Source organism: Oryctolagus cuniculus, chromosome 19 (assembly GCF_964237555.1).
Source record: "Oryctolagus cuniculus chromosome 19, mOryCun1.1, whole genome shotgun sequence".
NCBI lineage: Eukaryota > Metazoa > Chordata > Mammalia > Lagomorpha > Leporidae > Oryctolagus > Oryctolagus cuniculus.
The window spans coordinates 43,406,607-43,430,829 of NC_091450.1; the positions used below are offsets into that span (position 1 = coordinate 43,406,607).

Genomic DNA, 24,223 nt, shown 5'->3' on the forward strand with positions numbered 1-24,223 from the left:
GACGAGCGAGGACGCTGCTAGCCGGACAGGGGAAGTGACCCCTCGCCGAGGGTCCGGCGAGCCGCGGGGGCGGGTCCTGGGCGGAAGACGGGGAGGGGAGGCGCAGGGGGCTGGCCGAGGAGCCCGCGCCGAGCGACAGCTCCGGGGACTGGGGCTGGAACTCTGGGCAGAAGTCCGCCGGGCCCCCCTCTGACCACCCACTTTATTCCGCAGCTCCGCCCACCCCCGGGGACTGCCTTTGTGTTTGTTGATGGCCTCTTCAGAAGGACCAACGGAAAACAACGGTTCTCGAAAACCCATCAGCATCACCTCTTTAAAGCGACCCATTTCGCGGCCCCTACAAAACTTGCACAAGCACCCCGAAGCCGGAAGTGGTTTTGCCCCTAAAAAACATGGCGGAAAGCTTTCTCGTCTCCAAGGGAACAACACGTAAGGAGCGAAAGTGGCGAGGGAATTGCTCTGCGCACGCGCAGAGGCACACGCCACCGGAAGTGATGTGCCCTAACCGAGGCGGTTGGTTTACTACGCGTGCGCAGTCGGTACTTCCGGCAGCTGTGGGGCATAAATGGTGGAGAAGAAAACTTCGGGTACGTGAGGCTCTGGAGGTCGCCCTTTTTCTACTGCACAGCAAGCCCGGGGTTTTCTCAGTCTCAGGTTCCTCTCCCGGCCCTGGGGTCCTGGCCTTGAGCCTCCCTCCTCCCCCGTTCTCTCACGTTCTGTTGATGTCTGCTCGGAGCCGGGCTTTGGGGATGGGCGACGCGACCTGGCTGTCCCAAAGCTGGCTTTCGGGGAATCCTGCCGCTGCGTTTCGGTAGTGCGGAGGTGTGGGGCGCGGGGACTGAGTGGCCGGGAGGAGGGGGCGTTTGACGGGCGCCCCCGGGGAGAGGCCGCGGAGAGCCGCCGAGGGTTCGAAGGCAGGGGAGTGGCCGGTTTAGAAAGCCAGTTCTGGCTTCCGCGCAGGGAATGGCCTGGTGGGGTAGGAACCGCACGGCCCCATAGATGCTTCTGGAATCATGGCCTGAGCCTCATTTGTGCGCCTTCCCTGGGCTAAGGGCGTAGCCACGGGTGCCCGGTGGCTGCCGCGGTGGCCCTGCGGGTCTAGTTGGAAGGGCCGCTTCGGTGGCTGCCGATGGGAAAGGTGAGGGTCCGAAGACTGGTCAGATCGGCCCGTGGGAGTGCCTGGATTCTGGGCCCTGGCTCCGTCCCCAGTCTCCCAATGCTGGGAGAGACCGGAGTGGAGCTCCCAGGCCTGGCTTTGGCCTGGCGCAGCCCCAGCTGTTGCAGGCGTCTGGGGAGTGAACCGGTGAACGGGCGCTCTCCCCATCTCTCTCCTTGTCTGCCCCTCTAATGATGATAATGATAAAAACAACCGAATTCTTTTTTTTTTTTTAGAAACGATTTATTTATTTGAGAGGTAGAGTTGTAGAGAGAGAAGAGAGGTCTTCCATCCGCTGGTTCACTCCCCAAATGGCCACAATGGCCGGAGCTGCGCCGATCCGGAGCCAGGAGCCAGGTGCTTCCTCCTGGTCTCCCATGGGGTGCAGGGGCCCAAGCCCTTGGGCCATCCTCCACTGCCTTCCCAGGCCACAGCAGAGAGCTGGACTGGAAGAGGGGCAGCCGGGACATGAATCAGTGCCCATATGGGATGCCAGTGCCACAGGCAGAGGTTTAACCTTCTACACCACAGCACCAGCCCCCACCAAATTCTTTTTTAAAAAATTATTTATTGAATCTGGCGTGGTGGTTAAGCCTCTGCTTGCATGCCAGCATCTCATCCCAGAGTGCCGGTTGGAGCACTGGCTGCCCTCTGTCCAGTTCAGCCTCCTGCTAGTGCACCTGGGAAGGCGGCAAAGATGGCCCAAGTCTCTGGGCCCCTGCACCCATGTGGGAGACCTGGATGGAGCTCCTGGCTCCTGGCTTCTGCGAGTGCAGCCATTTGGGGAGTGAACCACAGATGGAAGACCTCTCCCCCTCCTCTCCCTCTCCCCCTCCCTCCCTCTCTCCCCCATGCTCTGCCTTACAAATAAATAACTAAATCTAAGGATAAGTAGTACAGGTTTATTTGTTTGAAAGAGACGCTGGGTCACTCCCCTGCTGCAGCCCCTGACTCGCTGAGGCTGGCCCCCAGGGCTGAAGCACCTGTTGTCTCCCCAGCCAGGGCGCTCGTCGCTTAGGCCTCCTGGGAGATCCCTGTCCCGGCGTGGGCCCTGCTGCCTGGCTGTGCGTTGGACTGTGCTCCTCCATGGGCTGCAGGGGCCAGGGGCGGGTTTTGATGCTGGGCGGTTCTGGGGTTGCGTTCTGAGCAGTTCCTAACCTCTGGCCCTCAGCTCAGGGCGGGAAGAGCCCGGACATGGCTGCTGGGAGGGAATGGTGTCATATACGCAGTTAACTCGGGGAGCGCCTGGCTCGTGGTGGGCACCTTGCAGGTCTTAGCTCTGGTGCTCTCAATATTGTTAAGGGACTGGCACTATGGCTACAAGGCCGCCACAAAGCACACCAAACACCGGAGTAAGAGAAAGGGTTTATTAGGGGAAACCCGACAGACCAGAGGGAGGGGGCGAAGAAGGAGAAGAGGGAGATGGAGATTGTAGGAGAGAGACAGAGGTCAGGAGAGGGAGAGAGAGAGCCATGTGTTCAGGAGCAGGTCCTTTGAAAACTTGGGGGGCAGGGAAGTAGGAACAGTGAATCCCACTAGGATAGGGGGTACTGGCACCGGTGGTTGGGCCATGTGGCCACCTGGCTTCCAGCAATGGTGGCAGGGGGCTAGAGCCTAGGATGGTGTCGGGACTGTGCCATTTCACTAATAATGGCGTACCAGGTAAAGCCACCGCCTGCAGCACCAGCATCTGCTATGGGTGCCAGTTCCAGTCCCAGCTGCTCCACTTCTGATCCAGCTCTCTGCTGTGGCCTGGGAAGGCAGTGGAAGATGCCCATGTGCTTGGGCCCCTGCACCCACGTGGGAGACCTGGAAGAAGCTCCTTTGGATCGGCTCAGCTCCAGCCATTGTGGCCATTTGGGGAGTGAACCAGGGAATGGAAGACCTCTCTGCCTCTCTGAACTCGACCTTTTAAATAAATAAATATTTAAAAAATATATGTTTAGCAGGCTGTTGGTAAATATTTAAGGAATAAAAAGGTTGTGTTTGTTTGTTTGCTTGAGATTTATTTATTTGAAAGAGTTATATAGAGAGGGTCTGGTTCATTCCCCTGATGGCTGAAATAGTCAGGCCTGCACTAGGCCAAAGCCAGGAGCCAGGAGCTTCTTCCAGATCTCCCATGTGGGTGCAGGAGCCCAAGCACGTGGGCCATCTTCCACTGCTTTCCCAGGCACATTAGCAGGGAGCTGGATTGGAAGTGGAGCAGCCGGGACTTGAACTGGCGCCCATATAGGATGCTGGCGTCCTAGACAGTGGCTTTGCCTCATACAGCATGTTTCTGGCCATGAGTTATTTTGTGTTACGTTATTGGAACGTGGTAAGAGCTGATATGGTATTAGGTGTTTGTTTGTTTAAAGGCAGGGCAACATAGAGATGGATTTCCCATCTGCTGGTTTACTCCCCAAATGGCCACACTGGCCAGGGCTGGGCCAGGCTGGAGCCAGGGGCTCCATCTGGGTCTCCCGTGTGCTGCCTCCCAGAACATGTTAGCAGACAGCTGGATCAGAAGCAGAGTCGCTGGGACTTGAACCAGCATGCTGATAGGGGATGCCAGCATTGCACGCAGTGGCGTAGCCTGCTCTGCCACAGTGGGCCGTGCATTAGGTTAAGGGGAGTCGTCGGTCTGGGTGCTGTGTAGGCAGCTCTGTTCCAGGACAGGGAAGAAGCAGACTTGGGCTGGGGGGGGGGGGGTTTGCGGTTGAGCTGCAGCATCGGCGTGTTGGGGCCTAGGAGAGGCTTCTGGGCAGAGAGAATCACGTTTGCTAGGTCCCTGTGTCGGAATGGGAGTCTCAGGAAGAGGGAGCCGCTGGGCGAGGGAAGGGGATTGGCCAGAGGTGGCTCAGAGGCTGGGGACAGCCGTGAGGAGGCGTGTGGCTGCAGCGAGGCCAGAGTCGTGTCACCTTCAGCCCAGGGGCAGGTGGTCGGCACCGGGCGTCCCGGGCTGCAGAGTGCAAGTCAGAGGCGGCCTCTAGGAGTGCCCAGCGGGCTCGGGGTCCTGGGCTGCTGCCACTGAATGGTCAGGTGGGGGTCGGATTGCTGGGGGTAGAAGAGGGGCAGCTGTGGGGCCGGCGGACCTGGGAAAGGGGAAAGTCCCAGAGGAGGAGGCGGAGGCGGGCTTGAGGGTGCCAGAGGGAGGGGCTGGGCTCAAACTGGAGGCAGGGTCTCGGGTTTAGCAGGGGCCTGGGGGAGACAGGCGTGTCCCCCTGGGAATGGAGGGAGGATGGGTGCCCAGCAGGTCAGTTGGAGGGGGCTGAGCGTGTGCGTGACTGCCTGTGGGCGCCTGTTCCCTTGAGGCAGGAAATGAGTGCTGAGCAGGAAGGCCAAGTGCGTCAGAGTCCCAGGGAGCCTGGACGCCTCGGCACGGTCGCGGGGTTTGGTTATTGCTGCTTTTGTTTGGATTTTTATGTATTTGAAAGAGACAGGTATCTTCCATCCACTGACTCACTCCCCAAATGCCCACAACAGCCAGGGCTGGGCCAGGCGGAGGCCAGGAGCCCAGAACTCCATCCATGTTTCCAGTGTGGGTGGCAGGACCCTCATACTTGAGCCATCACCTGCTGCCTCTGGGTGCAATAGCAGGGAGCCGGGTCAGAAGCTGGGACTCGAGGCCAGGAGCTGCAGCGTGGGCTGCAGGTGCCCCAGGTGGCTTCGTGGCTGCTGCACCCGGCCCTGCCCTGGTCGTGTGGTCCGTGCCAGCAGCAAGAGGCCTCCAGGAAAGGTGTGGTTGGCCGGGCCCAGGGGGTGGGAGCAGCCACGAGGCGCTGAGACTGGCTGGGAGGAAGCGGGATGGCTGGGAGGAGGTGCAGGGGTCAGGAGCTTAGTGACTGACACAGAAGGGGGGCTCCCCAGTCCCGGGCATCGTCCGCCCCGTGCAGAGTCAGGGCCACCCCAGCTTCTCCCTTCCGCACCCCCGTGACTTCTCACCCCGCCCTGTCTAGTTCGCTCCCAGGACCCCGGGCAGCGGCGGGTGCTGGACCGGGCGGCCCGGCAGCGCCGCATCAGCAGGCAACTCGAGGCCTTGGAGAATGACAACTTCCAGGACGACCCCCACGCCGGGCTCCCGCAGCTGGGCAAGAGGCTGCCTCAGTTTGATGACGATGCCGACACTGGTGAGGGGAGGGGGGGAGCCCGCTGGCCTGGGCGCTCCTCCTGGCTCTGCCGGTGACTGGCCACAGCCACGGCCCCCCTCCCGTGCCTCAGTTTCCTCTCGTGGCTGTGGAATAGAGGGTGTCGAGGAAGAGCCACCATAAAGCTGTAGACTTCGGGGCAGGGAGGCGACAGCGGCCAGGCTGGAGCGGGGTGGGGGGGGCAGGGGGCAGACACAGGCTCTGCGGGAGGGGGGCAGGTGTCCGGCAGCCAATTGCTCTTGACCTCCAGGAAAGAAAAAGAAGAAAACTCGCGGTGATCATTTTAAACTTCGCTTCCGGAAAAACTTCCAGGCCCTGCTGGAGGAGCAGGTGAGGGCAGAGCCCACGGGAAAGGGGGGACCCTGGGGACCGGTGGGTGCATGCTGCATGGGCGGCAGAGGAGACCCGAGCCTGCCCATCTTGTCTCTGCAGAACTTGAGTGTGGCCGAGGGCCCCAACTACCTGACGGCCTGCGCGGGGCCCCCGTCCCGGCCCCAGCGCCCCTTCTGTGCTGTGTGTGGCTTCCCCTCCCCCTACACTTGCGTCAGCTGCGGGGCCCGGTACTGCACCGTGCGCTGTCTGGGCACCCATCAGGAGACCAGGTGAGCCCAGGACCTCGCCCACCGCAGCCCTGCTCCCTTCTGCCCCCCGGGGCATGGTCCCGCCCCCGGGACCCTGCGGCTCCTCCAGGATCCCCTCTCTGTGTACAGGTGTCTGAAGTGGACCGTGTGAGCCAGGAAGGGGCTCCAAACCGCAGCATCAAAGGAGGGGCTCCCCCTGGATGGAGGGACTCTCCGCCCACCTGAGGGGCAGGTCCCGCCCAGCCCTGGGGGTGGGGGCCTGCAGGGCCACTCTAATAAAAGGCCGAGCGCTGTCAGTGTGGTTGTGGCCATCTGTCCTACCCGCCCCTCCGCGTCCGCTTCTGCCAGCCCCACCTCTGCTTCCTGGCGTGGTGGTTACTGAGCGTGTTTCTGCAGTCGGACTGGCTGACAGGATGGCACGCAGGCCTGGGGGACGGGTACAGGATGATGGTGCCTGGCAGTGTGAGGGAGCCCCAGTGCCGGGGACCGCGGTGGGTGTGGAGTAGCAGCAGTGCGGGGAACTCACGGCCCTGGGTGCTGCCACTCCTGTGACGTCACAGCTTCCCGCACCCAGGCCTGGCAGGTGAGCTGTCACGTAGGCCCCACCCATGCAATTGCTGTATTGAGGCACGTGGCAAAGCAGGCGCTTCCTAAGCCTTTGTTGAACAAGCGACCTTGATCAAGTAAGGCGCGGCACAGTCAGCCCGGGCGGGTGTGGGACCCATAACGTGCGACAGCCCGGGCCAGGTGGGCCTGTGCTTTGGTTTGTGGAATTCGTGTGCTGGAACCCGAATCCCTGGAGTTGGGCGTTCGTGGTGTTTGGAGATGGAACCTTTCATAGGCGGCTGGGCTTAGATGGGGTCGGGAGGTGGGGTCTCCAGACTGGCATTAGTGGCTCGTTAAGAAGGGACCCTGAAGGGTTTGCCTGCAGCACCGGCATCCCATATCCTGGCTCCCTGCTCATGCGCCTGGGAGAGTGGCGGAGGACGGCCCCTGCACCCACCTGGGAGACCTAATGCAGTTCCTGGCTTCAGGCTGGCCCGTCTGTGGAGTGAACCAGCCGATCTGTCACTCTGCCCTTCAGATATTGAAACACACGCCTGAGCCACCAGCTTGCTCTGCCTTGCGAGATGCCTGCACCTCCACGAGTCTTCAGGTCTTCCCCAGCGAGAAGGCCCCCCCCCCCGAGATGCGGCCCCTTGACCCTGGGCTGCACAAAGCTTTGTTGGTAAATTGCCGGCCCTGTAGTGTTCAGTTACAGCAAGGGAACGTGGACCAAAGCTGCGGTGATGGCCGTGCGCCTCCGCCCCGCAGTAGGGACACTTGCTGTAGGTTGGGTCCCTGAGCCGCCACGGAGGAAATCCACTCTCCTGAAGCCGCCATGCTTCCCAGACAGGACACTGCAGGTGCCCTCTTGGCAGGCCTGGGCGAGCCAAGCCTTCCCGCCCCCCCTCCCAGGCCCCCGGCGTGGGGATGGGGATGCCTGCCCGGCACTGGTCACCCTCGGCCTCCCACGTGCCTGCCCGCGCTCCCGCCCCCAGCACCCGTGTGCAAGGCAGAATCTCGGGCTCTGGATGCTGTTAGCAGTGATGGTGGTGGACGCCCAGGGCCGCTGCCGGCTGCCGCAGGACAAGCAGCTGTTGCCATCCTGCGCGCTGGGAGTTCTCTGAGGGCAGGGCCTTGTCGTGGGTGCGCTGGGGGAGTGCTGTGCCCACGGCCCCGGTAGCCCGTGGGTGACCATGCGGGATGCCCCAGGAGCCGACGCTCAGCCCCAGGAGCAGGCTAAGGGCGCACACACAGCTGCCCGATCGTGAGACTGGGCTCCGCTTAATTTTCCTGAGAGGGGAAGGGCTCGGAAGAGGCAGGTGGGGGTTGGTGAGGGAGTCCGGTGGGAAGCCGCTGGGCGCTGTCAGTTGTTTGTGACTTGGTAAGGTGCCTGTCCCGTCTCGGAGACGGCATGTGAAAAGTTGGTGGTGGACTGTGCCTGGGTCTGAGCTGCCCTGCGGCTCCTTCCTCCTCGGCTCAGCTTGCACGGCCCCTGAGGGAGCTCAGGCAGTGGCCATGTGCCGCGTGGAGCCTGGCTGCAGGGGCCTGGACGTGAACGTGTGAGAGACCTTGTGCACCGTGGTCTGCGGGAGGCCGGGTCTGTGCAGAGAACAGGAAGATGCAGGGGCCAGAAGGCAGGCAGGAGGCCGTGTCCGGCTGGGCGTTTTGTCCTCAGCACCCTCCGGGGGAGGGGTATGGACTGGGCGGTGAGAAGCCGCCAGTGGGGAAGGGAGGGGGTAGGCGGGTGTGCAAATGTCCCAAGAGGGAGAATCCAGGGGCTCAGTGACTAGTGGAGGGGTGGGGTCGCAGGGCAGAGGGGGCAGTCAGAGGTGGTTGAGGTCATCTGTGTGCACGCAGGGGTCAGCAGGGCTGGGAGAGGAGTAACAGGTGAATCTGATGTGCCTGGCGCAAACGCTGGACAAGGCGGGGTGTGGTCAGACCAGGGCCCCCTAGTGGCTGCTCCCTGTCAACACTGAGGATGCCCGCTGGGACGGGGCCCAGGACCCCTCTCCTCCCACTGGGTGCCAGGCTGCTGTCTGGGGTCCATGCTTTTCTGTCTCAAGTGGGCCCAGCTGTGCCAAGCCTGCCCACAGCCCAGCACCACGTCTGGGCTCCCTGGGCAGTGCATACGCCAGTGTGGACACTTCCGGGGCCTTTGCTAGAAGCTACTGAGCCAGGGTAATTTTTGTTTTGTTTTGTTTTGTTTTGTTTGTTTTTGTTTTTTTTTTGTTTGTTTGTTTGTTTTTTTGCCAGGCAGAGTTAGAGAGAGAGAGAAAGGTCTTCCTTCCATTGGTTCACCTCCCAAATGGCCACTACAGCTGGCGTGCTGCGCTGATCCGAAGCCAGGAGCCAGGTGCTTCTCCTGGTCTCCCATGGGGTGCAGGGCTCAAGGACCTGGGCCGTCCTCCACTGCACTCCCGGGCCACAGCAGAGGGCTGGACTGGAAGAGGAGCAACCGGGACAGAATCCAGCGCCCCAACTGGGACTAGAACCTGGGGTGCCGGCATCGCAGGCAGAGGATTAGCCTAGTGAGCCACAGCGCCGGCCAGCCCGGGTATTTTAACACCGAATCCCAAAGGGCATGGCGGCTTCTGATAGCCAGATGGGCTGGGGTGGACACTGCTCTGGGCCAGGTGTCTCCTGGAGTCACCATGAGATCGGAGTGAGAGGGACGGGAGTGACTTGGGTCCCTCTGCGCTCCCAGCTTCCTGGAGCGGGGGCCTCCCCTCTCTGCTCCTGCGTGAATGAGGATGGGATGCCACTTGCCCAGATTGGCAGAGGACAGTGTGGAGTCCACTCAGCCCCCAGCAGTCACAGTATACATTTATTTATGCATGAATTTACACAATCCACCAGCTTTTGGGGGTACGTCTCTCCCCTTGGGAGACTGCTGCAGCTTCTGCAGGGGTCCTTGGCCTGGGTGGAGCTCCAGGTTGGGAGGTGTGGCTGGGGCGGGGCTCTGGCTGGGGAGGTGGGGACTGGGGCGTGGCTTCTGGACACTGAGTTGGGTTACAGGGAGGATGGACCCCAGCCAGGAGCCCTGGGGGCCAGGGGCCCCTCTCTGCTAGGGCAGGTGGGGAGGGAAACGGCTGTGCAGGCTGGCGCTCCTACACGTAAGCATTCTTGCCATATTTGCCAAAGCTGCTATCGCCTTCATCCGAGGCAGCGGGGGGCATCACGGCGGTGGACGCCTTGTAGGGAAGCTGGGCCCTGTCGGAGGGGGGGCCCGCGGCTCAGTGGGGGCTGAGGCCCTCGCTCCCCCCCAACCCTGCATCCCTCCCCCTGCCCCCTTACCTGGTGGTGGGGTCCTCTCTAGGCTGGCAGCAGCAGTTGGAGCAGAGGCAGATGCCGCCCAGGATGGACAGCAGGGAGGCGCTCCAGCCCAGGTAGAGGGCAGGGCCCAGCTCGTACCTGGGTAGGGACGCGGGCTTGTGCGCCTTCTGAGGGACAAGGCCGCGTCCTCTCCCCCCAGGGCGGGCCCCCGTACTCACTTGGTCCCGGCATACAAGGGGTTGAAGAAATCCTGGGTGATGTTGGCCGCGTACCAGGAAATGGCCACCATGCCGCAGAGCCCTGGGGGCAGGGGTGGGCCGGAGTGAGGGGTGTGGGGGACGGACATCCCCTGGCACTCGCCCCGTGGCGCTCGCCTGCAATCTGCCACATCCCAGCCCGACCTGTCCCTGGAGGCCCAGCTGTCCCGAGAGCAAGGCTTCCCTCGCGGAGGCCACCTGGCCTTCCCCAGCCTAGGTTCAGTTCTGGAAGCTGCTCAACGCCCAACACCCAGCAGGCTTCCTGGGAGGGGACGTGCAGAGATGCACACGTGGCATGGCCCTGGGCGCCCTGTGCGGACCCGTGCCTGCGCAGTCTCTCCCACGCCTGGCTCACGGAGGGAGCTGGAGCAACACCGCTGACGGGTGGCCCAGAGATCTGGGGAGTAAGGATGAGGACAGGGTGTGCAGGGAGAGAGGGGAGGCGAGCATCAGGAACAGCGCCGGGGTCTGCAGCCGAGGTCCGCCACCCCGGCCCCGTTACCAGCCAGCATGTGCAGGGCGCCCGCCGTGGCCGCCAGCTTGGCTTTCCTGGAGGGCTCGGTGCCTCCGACTTTGGTGCAGCGCAGCCCCACCATGCCCAGGAAGAGGCCCAGGAAGCCCAGGAGGATGGCGGTGATCATGAGGGCGCGGCAGGCCTGGACGTATCCTGCAGAGGGGGACACGGCCGTCAGCTCCTGCCCTGCGCCCCTCACAGCAGGCTCAGGGGTCCTGCCTGCCTCCCCGCCACGCCCGGGCGCACCTGGCGTACCCCATCACAGGGCTTCTCCCACTGACACCAAGCGAGAGCAGGCGGCTCAGCAGCACCCTAGACCCCTGCCCGAAGCGCCGTCGCCTGGCACCTGCCGCTGTTCTGAGTCTCAGAGGCAGCCCCGGCCCACCTAGCGAGTGGCACAGCGCCGGCATCTTGACCTGACTTGCTGCCTATAGTGGCCGGTAGGGGGCAGCAGTGGCCGGAGGCGGTTTCTGATGGGGAAGGTGGGATACTTGGGCCTCACCCAGTCCTGCAGTGCCTCAGTTTCCCCTTTCTCAGCGCTGAGGGGAGGTCCTGGCCTCCGCAGGACCTTGCACCCCCTTCCTGGGTGGGGCAGTCACGGTGCTGAAGGGGAACGGCTGGGTCCCTGCCAGGAAGGTGAAGTGGCCGAGTTGGGGGGCAGGGAGGAGGGCCAAAGTTCTCTGGGAGCGCGATCTGACTTGCAGCCACGCCCGCCCGAGCCAGACCCTGAGTGCTCAGGGAGTGCTGGTGGTCATGGGAGAGGCAGGAAGGGGCTCGGCCGGGTACTGAGGACTGCGTGGCGCGGGAGACCTGGGCCACAGTCTGCGTTCCCGCACCTCCCAGTGGCCCTGGGGCTCTGGGCAGGCTGTGAACTTGCGGAGGCTCCCCAGGTCCTGTAAAGTGAGGTCAATACCCCCAGCCCAGCCCAGGCAACAGGCTCCCTGAGGACACGGTGCCGCAGGCAGTACCGAGCCCAGGCCTGGAGGCCACACATTGCCTGGCCCACCCCCGTCACGCCCACTCTGGTCCTCCCACGGGCCAAGGGCAGCAGGGCTGATGAGGGCCCTCTTCCCTCGGGTGGGCAGGCAAGGCGGGGACGGCCCGGGCCCAGCTGGCCGCCTCCCCTGGCCCTTCTAGCCACTCAGCACTGCGGGCAATGAATGAAAGCTTCCTGCAGGGGATTGTGGGAATGGGGGGGTGTCTGAGAGACCCCACACCCCCCACTGCTCAGAGCAGCTGGACAATCATGGGCCCAGCTGCGTGACCCCTCTGGGCCACACCTGCGAGGAGCTGCCTGGGGGAGCGTGGGGACCATCTCCGCAGTGGGCTCCTGGCCCCCCAGGCAGAGGGGAGACCCTGGCCTGCAGAGTGAGCAGGAAGTGGGAGGATGCTGTGGCCGGGGGTAGGGCAGGTGGAGGGGGCAACCACTGCAGGCTGCAGCCGCTGAGAACCCCACAGACTGCACCTGAGGACCCCAAATGTACGGGCAGAGTGCACACCCCAGCTCCCAGTGAGCTCATGCCGGCACTGGGACCAGGCCTCGACACGGACCCCACGTTCCACGCACACAAGCCTCACGACCACCCTGGGGCCAGGCCTGCGGCTGTCCCACCTCAGAGAGGCTAGGACAAAGGCAGGGCCACGCACCCACTCAGACCGGGGAGCAGGGGCTGTGCGTGGCGAGGCTACGTCCCCAGCACTCCTGCCTGCAGCTGCCTTGTTCCCGCCGCTGGAGCCCAGCCTCCTGTATCCTTGTGGTACCCAAGGCCACATCCAAGGCAGTAGCCTTGCCCTCGCCCCCAGCCCCCCCCCCCCCAGCCCGTACCAGACAGGGCCAGCATGGACGGGAACTCCCAGCAGTTGGAGACTCCCAGGGAGTCGGTGGCGCAGCTGTACCAGAGGTTCTCGTAGATGGTGTTGGTGGTGATGACGTTGCCGTGCACCGTGGACACTCGCCAGTAGCTGTTGGGCAGGGTCACCCCGAGCATCAGCAGCCCCAGGGCCGCCATGAAGAAGCCAAATGTCTCCACCGCCACCGACATGGCACACGCAGGGCCCCGGGGGGCTTAGGGCCCCAGAGAGGCGGGCTGTCGTTCAGAGCTGGGGGGTGAGGCAGGCTGGAAAGGGAGGGGAGGGCCAGAGTCCAGCTGCCGCCTCTGCCGCCGCCGCCGCCTCCTCCTGGGTTGCAGGTCCGACCCAGGTTTCGGTGGCCCTGCCCCGCTCCGGCCTCTGCTTCCTGGCAGCTCCGAGGAATGAGGCGAGCCCGCAGCAGCTGTGGCCACAGAGATGGAGGGAATAAACGAAACAGGCCAAAAGTCCACCCCCTCCCCCAGCCGCCGGCTGCCCTGGGCTCCCCGCCCCGTGGTGGGGGGAGCAGACTTACCCAGGAGTGACGAACAAACGGATACGGGATACGACCAAGGAGGGGCCCCCACGGGAGGCTCTGGGAGCCGAGGGGAAGCGGCCGCGTCTGACTCAGCTCTCCGCGGGGGCCGGAGCAAGGAGAGAAAAGGTGGACGTGGGAGACCAGCAGGCCCACTGTGAGCTCCCGGGGGCAGAGCCACTGCCCAGGCACGGTGCGGACAACCTGGACGCTCAGGGTCCTCAGGGTGGGGACGCTGGAGCGGCCAGGGAGGGCGGAGGTCGACCAGGGGCCAGGCAGCTGGGCAGAGAGCAGCGGCTCTGCTGGCCCATCCACCCGGGCCCCAGTGGGCTCTGGCGCTGAGCAGTGACTCGGGCCTGACCGTGAGCCCGGGGCTGTTTCCGCTTCTGCAGACAGCCGGACACAAACGGGGACCCTAGGGCAAACCTGTTGGGCTGGGCCCCTCCGAGCCTAGGGACCACCCCAGTGCCGTGCCACAGGGCTGGGGCGAGGCTACCAGGGAGTCACTCTCCTCCCAACTTCTTGAACCTGAATTTCCCCCTCACTTCTCTGACCTTTGACACTCGGCATTGCACTTGATCCCACTGCCAAGTGGCCCCAAGCCGGGAGATCACAGGCCTGGAGCATGACCCTGTGACTAATCTAACCAATCGTTATTAGGAACTGTCACCGGCTCTGCCGGATAATTATGATGGATCAGGAACCGCTGGTCCCCAGCTCGAACCAGGCTGCGCACCTGTCCCAGCGCGGGCTCTCAGTGCCTGCACCAAGGCCAAAGCCGGGACAGCTCTGGCCTCATTCTGGTGAGTGGCGCTGGGGCTCCATCCACCCAGTGGACGTGACTGGGCCGCCCCCCCCCGCCCCCCCCCCGTGCCCCACTGGCTGGGGCTGTGGAACGAGCGGTATGCAGCCAGGCGGAGCAGGCCCACGGGGAGCCTGGCACGAGAGGGCGTGGGGTGAGGCCAGGCCCTGCATTCCCGTCCGCCCCCCACCCCCACCCCCAGACCGTGCCTCCTCCAGGCCCAAGGCCAGCGCTTCCTCCCCTGCCAGTGGCCTCTGGCCCTAGGGAGACTGAGGCCGGAGGAAGGGGAGGGTGCGGGAAGACAAAGGGAGGGAAGGATGGGGGTTGGGGAGGAAGCCGAGTGGGGGCCCCCCCGGAGCGGAAAACTACGCGGGCCGAGAGGCAGCACAGTGGGTCAGAGGAGACGCGCACCCCAGCCTGCACCTGCGCACCTGCCCTCTGCTGCCCCCTACAGGTCTGTGCGCGCGCTGCGTCCCCGGGAGAGCAGGGGCTGCCTGGGGCGGGGGGAGGGGGATGGTCACAGGAAGCCCACACTGGCCTGGGGGCACCGGGCAGACCACAGGCCCCCTCACCCTCTGCACCAGGTGGCTCCCGCCCGCCCCCCCAACTCACGACACGAAGGCTCCCGGCCGCGGCCCAATTTTATTCACACTCGTCCCAGAGCACAAGATCTGGGGCTAAGGACAGGTCCCCGGGCAGCGGAGGGTGAAGGCCATGGGGAGGAGTGACAGGTGTGGGGGAGAAGAGGCAGGGGACGGCGGGGCTAGGGCCCTCTCTGCGGGTCCTCGCGGCTCCGGGACGCCTGGGCAGAGCGGGCAGTGCAGTCTCGGTCAGGATTTGGACTTGGACACAGCCAGTCCGATGAGTCCGGCCAGCCCCGCCACGCCCAAGGCCATTCCTCCGACGATGGCCATGCCCACCAGGCCGTCTGGGGGAGGAAAGGGCGCCGTCAGGGCCTCCGCCCGCCGCCCCCCTCGCCGGGAGCGGGCACGGGCGGGCGAGCCGGCTTTCACCTTTCTTCATGGCCTTGTCGATGAGCCGCTCCAGCTCCTTGGCCTGGTTGTTCTGGGGCTCCGTGTGCAGCAGCCCCCGCACGTACTTCAGGGCCCTGTCGTACTCCTGCACGCGGGAAGGTCGGGGGGCGTGCCCGCCTCAGCCCCGCGCCCTCCCCCTGCGGCCCCACCCGCAGCCGCAGCCGGCGGACTAGAGTCCACAAACAGCCTCGCCTGCTGGGGGCGATAAGCGGAGATAACCAGGCCGCCCAGGCCTGACCCCGCGTAACCCCGCCCCGCCTACCTTGAGCCGGTAGTTGCCCACCGCCAGGTAGAACACGTAGTCCCGCTGCTCGTCCTGGGTGCCTTTGAGCAGCAGCTCTGCGGAGGGGAGGGGGCGCTGCTGCTCTGGGCTGGCCCCGGCCCCCGCCCCCGCCCCCGCCGCAGCCACAGCGGGAGCCCGCGACAGCCGCCCCGTGTCAATGCACGTGACCCGACAGGACACGGGAGGGGCCAAACGGTTATGGCCCCATCGCTGTTGCAAAACACGCTGTTCCCCCCCCATTCAGAACACCTGCTCCAAACTCACTACTTCCGGGGCGGGGTGGGGGTGGGGGTTGCGCTAGGTTGGTTGCTCAGCAGGTGTCCTGGGTCTGCACTGTGCCCTCAGCCAGTTCTAGGGCTGCGCCCCGCTGAGGCTAACCCCGTGCAGGAGAAGAAGCGTCCGCACCAAGAGGGGCGCTTGGCGAGGGGCACCGGCAGCCTTGGCCAGGACGCCCACCGCTGCCTCGTACACGGTCAGGGACCCAGAGAAAGGGGGCGCGGGGCGACGGGCCGCCCAGCTCTGCGGCCTCTGCCGCGGGCCCACCTACACCAAGGGGCAGGGGGCTGAGGAAGCAGCTCGGAGAGGGGCCTGGGCACCAGCTGGGGCGCAGCGGTGATGCGGGAGAGGACCTGGCCCGAGCACGCGCCCTGGTGGGGGGAGGCACACTCCAGGACCCTCACGGACACCAGTCTCTGTGGATGCTCAGGCCCCTTAGATTCTCGCGTGTAACCAACACGCACGGCCCCGCGCTCGGAGTCCCCCCGCTGTGTAGACAGGCCACAGCCACGTGTAGGGAGCCGTGCCACGGGGGGGGTCTACACGCTCAGTAGGCCTGCGCAAGCATAACCGCAGCGCCCCGGGCACTGCTGGGTCCACGCGGAGGGACCCCAGGGCCAGTGACGGCGGGGGCGGGGGCGGGGCGCGCTCACCCTCCAGCAGGGTGATGCCTTTGCGGATGTCATCGTTGTACTTGCTCCGCACCAGGCACCACGCGTACTCAAACTGTGTGCTCTTGGACACCGAGCCTGCCGCCTTCTCGGACTGAAACTTCTTCTCAAATTTCTGCCACGGGACACGCGAGGGGACCATTGGGGAGGTGAGGAGTGTCAGTCACGTCGCATCCGGAGCTGAGGTCCCATCCCCGGCTCTGCTTCTCTAGGCCTCCACCCCTCCCCGCCGCCCTCGGGCCTTGGTACCCGGCACGCCCGGCGCCCCCCTCGCCCCTACCCGGCCTCTCGGACCCGGGATGCAGGCGAGCTCCCCGGACCCACCCCGGGGCTCCTCCGCCCGGCCTCTCGGACCCGGGATGCAGGCGAGCTCTCGGACCCACCCCGGGGCTCACACCCCCCTGCGGCGCCAAGCGGAGATGCCACCTGCCGGCGGCTCCAGGCACCGCTCCCGGAGCAGCTGACCGCGGCGGCAGTGCAGTAAACAAGCCGTCAGCAGCCCCCGCGTCTTCGGCGTCGGCGGCTGGCCCGCCTGCTCCGCCCTGCCGGCTCTGCACCTTATCTCGTCTAACTTCCGGGGCCACAAAGGCCAAGGCCTGGCGTGCAGCGCATCGTGCTGGACCCAGTGACGTGTGACGCGCTATGGCTGTCGCCGTGCTCCCCCACAACCGACGGGACGCCCTGACCTCCCAAATTACGCGGCAACCCGCACCTGACAGCCTTTTTGGGGTTAGACGCCAAGTCTTCGTTCGGAGGTGTGGTGGCCGAAGAGACTACAATTCCCACTAGCCTCTGCGGCAAAGAGCTCCCTTGAGGTAGGAGCCGGACGGCGCAAGGCCTGCCGGGAGCTGTAGTTCGGCTTCCCCTAGCAAAGTTGAAGCTGGGAGGAGGGTTTGGCCCCTACACGACTCTCCTCAGGACCCGTCCCCGACTCGCCCCGCGCCCTCCCTCGGGGCCAGGCCTCACCTTCAGATCCTCCACAGACACCAGCTCGTTCAGCACGGCCTCCATGGCCGCCGCCCCCGCTCTCCTCACAGTGGACTCTACTGTGCTACAGTCTCCATGGCCCAGCGGCAGGGGCGGAGCAGCACTTCCGGCGCTCGGCGGATGCGGCCCCCGGGCCGGACCCGCGACGCCCCGCCCCTCCTTCGCCAGGCAGCCTGCCGGAAGGGGGCGCTCGCGCGGACCCCGCACCCCGCACCCCGCACCCCGCAGAGCCCGGGCCGGGCTTTCGCCTGTGCCCTCTCCCGCGGACGTCGCCCCCGGGCCAAAACTAGAAAGGGAAGGGTGGGAGACCAGGCAGGGGTCTGTCGGCCACCAGGGACGGCCGAGGCTGCGTGGCTTCCCTGCCTGCCACAGCCGCAGCCAGGACCAGGGTCCCAGGGCCGGACAGCTGCACCTGTGAGCTGTGCCCCCGAGGGACGCTGTTAGCGGGGGGCCTCCTTCCCGGCAAGAGGGTGCGACTTCCAAGTGGTACTTGGACCAACCGTTTCCTGGGCGTCCCCGAGTGGCCACCTGGGGCCGTGGGAGGCTGAGCTCCCGTGCGCGCTGGAGTGGAAGTTCCAGGAGGGCGGACGCTGCCTCGTTCGTCCAGCGCCCAGCGCCCAGCGCCCAGCAAGGTAAATATTTGTGCACACGCACGGCATCAGGCAGATGCAGCTGATACCAGGGGGACGCCCTTCCGGTCTGCAAGCCCGCTGCTCTGTAGCTCTAACGGTCTTGTGAGTCACCCCTCCCTGTTTGGCCTTGATAGTTCAGTAGGGAACCGTGAAACTCAGGGAGAGAAATGCGTGCCGTTCAGACGTAGCGGCTGGGCCCTGCGCACAGAGCTCCCTCCAAGGGAACCCCGGTGGGCAGGGATGGCTTCAGGATGGGGTCTGTTTGACCTGAGACTGGGGTCGTGGCAGCCCCCGACTGACAGCCCGGCAGTCAGCATACAGGGGGCACATACTGGGCCCCGGGACAGGCACGCGGGCTGGGGGCAGGCTTGCAGGCCCAGCGCTGTCCGTGGTGGGAGCCGATGCCAACTCCAACGGACAGGGTCGGAGCTGCCCTTGGTGTCGGCAGAGAACCGCGTGGTGTGGCCGTGACCCACACCCCTGGCGTCAGCCGTGTTGTGCATGTGGGGAAATCAGACGGGACGGGGCTGTCGTTGGGGTGACGCCGGGGCCCAGTTCTGACCCTGCGGCAACGAGCCATGCAGGCCAGGGGCGCCAGCACGTGCAGGAGCCTCGAGGAGGGGGCACCAGGCGGACGCGGGGCTCAGCCTGAGTGACGGAGAGCGAGGCGGCAGGATGGCCGCGGGCCGATCGCGCAGGGCCTCCCAGGCTAGCCAGGGCTGGATCTGACTTTCTGTGCGATGGGAGAGCAGCGATTCCTTGTAAAAGGATCGCACTGGCCGCTTTTGGAGAGAAGACCACGGGGGCAGCACGAAAGCTGGGCGCCAGCAAAAGGCTGCTACTGTGGCCCAGGCACGGACTGGCAGCGGGGCTGGGGGTGCGAGAGCCGAGACCTCAGCCCCAGCCCTCAGCCCCAAGGCTCCCCCGGGAAGGCCTGCTGGGCACTCCTGACCAGCTCAGCACCCCGTTCTCTGGCTTGGGTGTGGCAAGAACCCCCCCCTCCACCCGCCATTCCGCTCTTGTTCCACAAACATGTGGCCAAAACCCTCACCTGGGAAGCTGCTATCCTTAGCTCCCTCTGCCCCATGAGAAAAGACAGAGGCTGGACCAGGCTGAGCAGCCCGGCCCACCTCGCAGGGGCAGGCCTTCACGCCCAAGTGCCGCCCCCCACCGGCCTCGGCCGCCTCCTAGAGAGGGGCAGCCGGGCCACGACCCGTGGAGGACCAGGAGGAAAGTCCGACCCATTAGGTCCCAGCGAAATCCATCTTACCTTCCTTCAGCAGCAGGTGGCCTAGGGACAATTCAAGTTAACTAAAAACCCAAACAGGCCGGCGCCGCGGCTCACTAGGCTAATCCTCCGCCTTGCAGCGCCGGCACACCGGGTTCTAGTCCCAGTCAGAGCGCTGGATTCTGTCCCGGTTGCCCCTCTTCCAGGCCAGCTCTCTGCTGTGGCCCGGGAGGGCAGTGGAGGATGGCCCAAGTGCTTGGGCCCGGCACCCCATGGGAGACCAGGAGAAGCACCTGGCTCCTGGCTTCGGATCAGCGCGGGGCGCCGGCCGCAGTGCGCCGGCCGCGGCGGCCATCGGAGGGTGAACCAACGGCAAAAGGAAGACCTTTCTCTCTGTCTCTCTCTCTCACTGTCCACTCTGCCTGTCAAAAACAAAAACAAAAAAAACCCAAACAGGCACTGGTTTAGTTGTCTGAAAGTCAGGGCTGTGGAGAGATCTCCCACCTGCCGATTCACCGCAGACAGCCAGGGCTGGGCTGGGTTGAAGCCAGGAACCAGGAGCCTCATCTGGGTACTGGGCTATCCTCCACTGCTTTTCCCAGGCCACCAGCAGGGAGCCAGGGCAGCCAGACACAAACCAGTGCTGGTGTTGCAGGCGGCTGCTTTACCCAGGAACCCCTTTTCCAAAAGTACAACACTGAGGCCGGTGCTGTGGCGTAGCTGGGCTAAACCTCGCCTGTGACACCAGCATCCTTATGAGCACAGTTCAACTTCCAGCTCCCTGCCAAGGTGCCTGGGAGTGCAGTGGAGGATGGCCCAGATGCTTGGGCCCCTGCACCCGCATGGGAGACCAGGAGGAAGCTCCTGGCTCCTGGCTTCAGACTGGCACAGCTCCGGCTGTTGCAGCCATGTGGGGAGTGAACCAACGGATGGACGACCTCTCTCTCTTTCAAATAAATAAATAAAATCTTTAAAAAGTAAAAAGTTTATTTTAATGCAAAAAAAATTTTTGAAACCCAAACCCATGCAGTTTTGTTTGGTGACACTCATTTTCCATGAGGTCTGAAGACCCCGTGGGTCTTAGGGGAGTTTACTAGGTTGACGTGGTCCTGCGGCGAATTCCACAGGGCTCCCAGCCCTGGACTGGAAGCCACAGGAGGGCAGGGCCCGCATCCCTTTGGTGCCTCGGACGCCCCCCAGTGGCCGGCTCGTGCTTAGCGCCAGCGGACACTGGATTTGCAACTGTGTACACGCACTGCTGGTGTCACTGTGGCAAGGAGGCAACACACAGCAACCATGCAATATTGTGTGGGCAAGTCCTCGCCTCCGAAACGACGACGGAAGGGGGAGAAAGAAGAGGGAGACAGCGACACACTCGTTCCTGGTTTCCTGTGCAGGTGAACGCACGACTCAAACGCCACGGCGTGGTTTTATTAAGTGATGACGCGCAGCTGTGAGGTCGCAGGCACACGGACTCCGGGTAACTCTCAGAACCACAGAAGACCAGGTATCGCTCAGATCCTGTCCTGCGTGGGCACCACGGGCCCGCGCCGGCATCTGCCGCAGGAGTCCGGTCCCCTCCCCCCGAGAACGCCAGCAGGTGGACCAGCCCCCGGGCCCCCACCCCTGCTCCCCGCACTCGTGCCCTGCAGCCTTGGGCCGGGGGTCAGCCCAGGAGAAGGGACCCCGCCACGCACCTGCGGACCGGGATTCCGGTTTTCAGTAACCTGTGTGTCCACTCGGCCGCTGTCCGTCCAGGCGCGCCCACCCACCCAGCACCTACCGAGGACCTGCCTGACGCCACGCCCCCGCCCCCCGCGTCCCAGCACGAGCGCGCGGCTCAGCACGTGCCTCTCTCCCCGCGCAGCTCTCCGGCCCACCCAGCGGACACCGCACGCACACGTCCCTGCGACGGCCACCTGCCTGGGTGGGCCCGCCGCTGCCGCCCGGCACGCCACCGCCGCTCACGCCTGCTCCCGGGCCGGAGTACCGCAGCGGCCCCCCAGTCCCACGCTCCTCCCCGTGCCTCGCTCACCTTCCCGCCAGACGGCAGGTGCCCCGGAGGCGTCCGACAGGTGAACGCCGGAGTAACCACAGCCCGGACGCCCGCACTTCCGGCACGGAGGCGGGGAAGATGGCGGCGGCCTCCCGGGGGCTGCTCTAGCAGGAGGGCTCGGTGGTCTGGAGGACCCGGAGCGCCGCGAGGAGCCCGCGTCTGCGCAGTAACCGCCCTCAGCGGGCGGGGCGGGGCGGGGCGGGGCGGGGCGGGACGGGACTCGGGCCCCGCCCCCGACTTGGGGCGTGGCTTCTGCGCTGTCTGCAGCGAGCCGAAGCGTGCGACGGCTTCGTTGGATTTCCTGACTCCGAGAAACGGGGACCCCCACCCCCAGTGCGTAGCGATCGGTTTGTTCACAGGCTTGTTGCCCGAGACAAAGACCCTGCGCGAGCATGCCTCTCCGGCCGCCGCCGCCTCACCCTGGGTCTCCGCTGCAGCTGGTCACCCCGAGGGCCTCCAGTTCCCACGCGTGAGCCGGGCACCGGGGCCGCCCGTCGGGGAGGTCAAACGGCCCCCGAGCGCCTTGCTTCCCGCTCCTCAGAGGGCAGCCCCGCTTCTGCACCCGCCCCGGGCGCCGTCAAGCGGTTCCGGGAAGAGGCAGTGCCGAAGATGCGCGTGGCCAGCACACTCACTCCCGGCTTCCAAGACCCTCTGCATCGACTTGTCTATGATAAAAATCAAAGCACTGGGGCCGGTGCTGTGGCGTAGCGGGTAAAGCCGCCGCCTGCAGTGCCAGCATCGAATATGGGCGCCGGTTCGAGACCCGGCTGCTCCACTTCTGATCCAGCTCTCTGCTGTGGCCTGGGAAAGCAGTGGAGGATGGCCCAAGTCCTTGGGCCCCTGCACTTGCATGGGAGACCTGGAAGAAGCTCCTGGCTCCTGGCTTCAGATTGGCACAGCTCCGGCCACTGCAGCCATCTGGGGAGTGAACCTGCGGATGGAAGACCTCTCTCTCTCTCTCTCTCTCTCTCTCTCTCTCTGCCTCTCCTCTCTCTCTGTAACTCTGATTTTTCAAATAAAATAAATTAAAAAAATTTTTTTTTGACAGGCAGAGTGGACAGTGAGAGAGAGAGACAGAGAGAAAGGTCTTCCTTTGCCGTTGGTTCACCCTCCAATGGCCGCCACGGCTGGCGCACTGCGCTGATCCGAAAGCAGGAGCCAGATGATTTTCCTGGTCTCCCATGGGGTGCAGGGCCCAAGCACCTGGGCCATCCTCCACTGCACTCCCGGGCCACAGCAGAGAGCTGGCCTGGAAGAGGGGCAACCGGGACAGAATCCGGCGCCCCGACCGGGACTAGAACCCGGTGTGCCAGTGCTGCAAGGCGGAGGATTAGCCTAGTGAGCCGAGGCGCCAGCCAAATAAATATTTTTTTAAAAAATCAGGAGCAGGCACGGAAGAGTGTACATTTCTATTTTTTAAAAAAGATTATTTATTTGAAAGAGTTACAGAGAGAGACAGAGAGGCTCTCATCCGCTGGTCCATTCCCCAGATGGCTACACTGGGACAGCCGGAAGCCAGGAGCCAGGAGCTTCATCCAGGTGGCCCACGTGGGTGCAGGGGCCCAGATGCTTCTGCCGTCTTCTGCTGTTTTCCCCTGGCCATTAGCAGGGAGCTGAATCCAGAAGTGGAGCAGCCGGGACACCAACCAGCACAGGATGCCGGCATTGCCACAACGCAATTTTCCGCAAATTTCCGACTGTCACAATAAGTGCTTTTCGCATGGGGAAAGTACTGCAGAGACCCATCCGGGTAACAGCCGGGGCGGGGGGGGGGGGAGGTTATGATAAGTCGGTAGACCCTGGTGTCCACTTTTTTTTTTTTTTTTGACAGAGTGGACAGTGAGAGACAGAGAGAAAGGTCTTCCTTTTGCCGTTGGTTCACCCTCCAATGGACGCCACGGCCGGCGCACCGCGCTGATCCAATGGCAGGAGCCAGGTGCTTCTCCTGGTCTCCCATGGGGTGCAGGGCCCAAGCACTTGGGCCATCCTCCACTGCACTCCCTGGCCACAGCAGAGAGCTGGCCTGGAAGAGGGGCAACCGGGACAGAATCCGGCGCCCCGACCGGGACCAGAACCTGCTGTGCCGGCGCCGCAAGGCAGAGGATTAGCCTAGTGAGCTGCGGCGCCGGCCCCACTTCTACAATACCTAGGTCTTTGCTTTCCTGCTGTGCTGCTGCCTGGAGCCACGACTTAGTTTTGCGTCGTCTCTGGCCTAGAATGAGTTTATCTGTGGGGGAAGCATAACGTGCTGTGCAGGAGGAGTCTCAGGAGCACGGCACGGCGAGCTGTGGGGGTGGGGCTGACCTCGCCTGCGCCTTCCGCCTGTGCAGGGCTCAGCAGCTCGGCTCTCCAGCACTGTCGCTCACACGCGTTTATTTCCTTTCAGTTGAACCAGCTTTTCTTTTTCCTTTAGTTTTTTTTTTAAAGATTTATTTATTTATTTGAAAGAGTTAATACAGAGAGGCAGAGAGAGAGAGAGAGAAGAGAGGCAGAGAGAGAGAGAGGTCTTCCAACCACTGGTTCAATCCCCAGGTGGCTGCAACAGCTGGAGCTGCACCGATCCGAAGCCAGGTGTCAGGAGCTTCCTCTGGGTCTCCCATGCAGGTGCAGGGGCCCAAGCACTTGGGCCATCCTCCACTGCTTTCCCAGGGCACAGCAGAGAGCTGGATCAGAAGTGGAGCAGCCGGGACTGGAACCGGTGCCCAGACGGGATGCTGGCGCTGCAGGTGGCAGTTTAGCCCGCTAGGTCACAGCGCCAGCCCTTTCCTTTAGTTTTCAGTATACAAATCCTGGGTACAAACACACTGTTGCCTGGTTCCTGGCCAGGGGCTAGGGCACTGGTGACACCAGCATCTCCCTGAGACATCCTTCTGTGTGACCTGCGCTTTTCCCTGAGCCCCCTGTTTCTCGCAGTGTTTCCGCTTGGTCAGCCTTCCTCCCGGAAGCTCCCCCCTTAACCAAACACCACTGAAAGATGGGGAGGGCCCTTTAAGAGGGAGACTGGAGGGGCCAACACTGTGGTGCAGAAAGTTAATCCTCCACCTGCGGTACTGGCATCCCATATGCGCGCCAGTTCCAGTCCCAGCTGCTCCACTTCCGATCCAGCTCTCTGCTGTGGCCTGGGAAAGCAGTAGGAGATGACCCAAGTGCTTGGGCCCCTGCACCGCATGGGAGACCCAGAAGAAGCTCCTGGCTCCTGGTTTCAGATCAGCGCAGCTCTGGCCATTGTGGCCACCTGGGGAGTGAACCAGGGGATGGAAGACCTTTCTCTCCGTCTCTCTTTCTCTGTCTGTAACTACCTCTCAAATAAATAAATAAAATATTAAAAAACAGAACAGAAGAGGGAGGGCCGAGTCGCAGGTGTCTGGGTGATCATTGCTGGTGGCACAGGGTGGGTCAGATCTTGCAGGAATGGAT

The 24,223-nt window shown here is 64.1% G+C and overlaps 3 protein-coding genes and 2 long non-coding RNA genes across 7 annotated transcripts; 2 read left to right on the forward strand and 3 right to left on the reverse strand.

Annotated features, from left to right (window-relative positions):
- The first annotated feature begins 215 nt into the window (after positions 1 to 215).
- ZNHIT1 (zinc finger HIT-type containing 1) lies at positions 216 to 6,160 on the forward strand. Of its 2 annotated transcripts, none has more exons than XM_008250714.4 (5): positions 216 to 429; positions 5,095 to 5,265; positions 5,534 to 5,613; positions 5,716 to 5,885; positions 5,994 to 6,160. In XM_008250714.4, exons 1-5 carry the CDS (start codon positions 393 to 395, stop codon positions 6,013 to 6,015), a joined length of 480 nt encoding a protein of 159 aa, XP_008248936.1. In that variant the 5' UTR covers positions 216 to 392; the 3' UTR covers positions 6,016 to 6,160. The 2 variants fall into 2 exon arrangements, with proteins under 2 accessions (XP_008248936.1, XP_002722864.1); XM_002722818.5 differs by having other exon boundaries at positions 217 to 587.
- Positions 6,161 to 9,221: 3,061 nt separating this feature from the next.
- CLDN15 (claudin 15) lies at positions 9,222 to 14,109 on the reverse strand. Of its 2 annotated transcripts, XM_002722819.5 has the most exons (6): positions 12,838 to 14,109; positions 12,280 to 12,726; positions 10,443 to 10,607; positions 9,902 to 9,983; positions 9,705 to 9,821; positions 9,222 to 9,620 (listed from the first exon to the last, which is right to left on the reverse strand). In XM_002722819.5, exons 2-6 carry the CDS (start codon positions 12,494 to 12,496, stop codon positions 9,518 to 9,520), a joined length of 684 nt encoding a protein of 227 aa, XP_002722865.1. In that variant the 5' UTR covers positions 12,497 to 12,726; positions 12,838 to 14,109; the 3' UTR covers positions 9,222 to 9,517. The 2 variants fall into 2 exon arrangements, with proteins under 2 accessions (XP_002722865.1, XP_051693945.1); XM_051837985.2 differs by having other exon boundaries at positions 12,280 to 14,109.
- A 153-nt stretch (positions 14,110 to 14,262) lies between these two features.
- Positions 14,263 to 17,053, reverse strand: FIS1 (fission, mitochondrial 1). Its single transcript, XM_051837986.2, has 5 exons — positions 16,870 to 17,053; positions 15,886 to 16,018; positions 14,936 to 15,012; positions 14,653 to 14,758; positions 14,263 to 14,567 (listed from the first exon to the last, which is right to left on the reverse strand). The coding sequence occupies exons 1-5, from the start codon at positions 16,912 to 16,914 to the stop codon at positions 14,470 to 14,472; spliced, it is 459 nt and encodes a 152-aa protein (XP_051693946.1). The 5' UTR covers positions 16,915 to 17,053; the 3' UTR covers positions 14,263 to 14,469.
- A 2,666-nt stretch (positions 17,054 to 19,719) lies between these two features.
- Positions 19,720 to 20,869, reverse strand: LOC138847001 (uncharacterized). The gene is made up of 2 exons (XR_011384566.1): positions 20,786 to 20,869; positions 19,720 to 20,234 (listed from the first exon to the last, which is right to left on the reverse strand). It is a non-coding gene; the product is annotated as an uncharacterized lncRNA (long non-coding RNA).
- On the forward strand, positions 20,148 to 20,877 carry LOC127488487 (uncharacterized). The gene is made up of 2 exons (XR_011384565.1): positions 20,148 to 20,257; positions 20,618 to 20,877. It is a non-coding gene; the product is annotated as an uncharacterized lncRNA (long non-coding RNA).
- Positions 20,878 to 24,223: the final 3,346 nt, after the last annotated feature.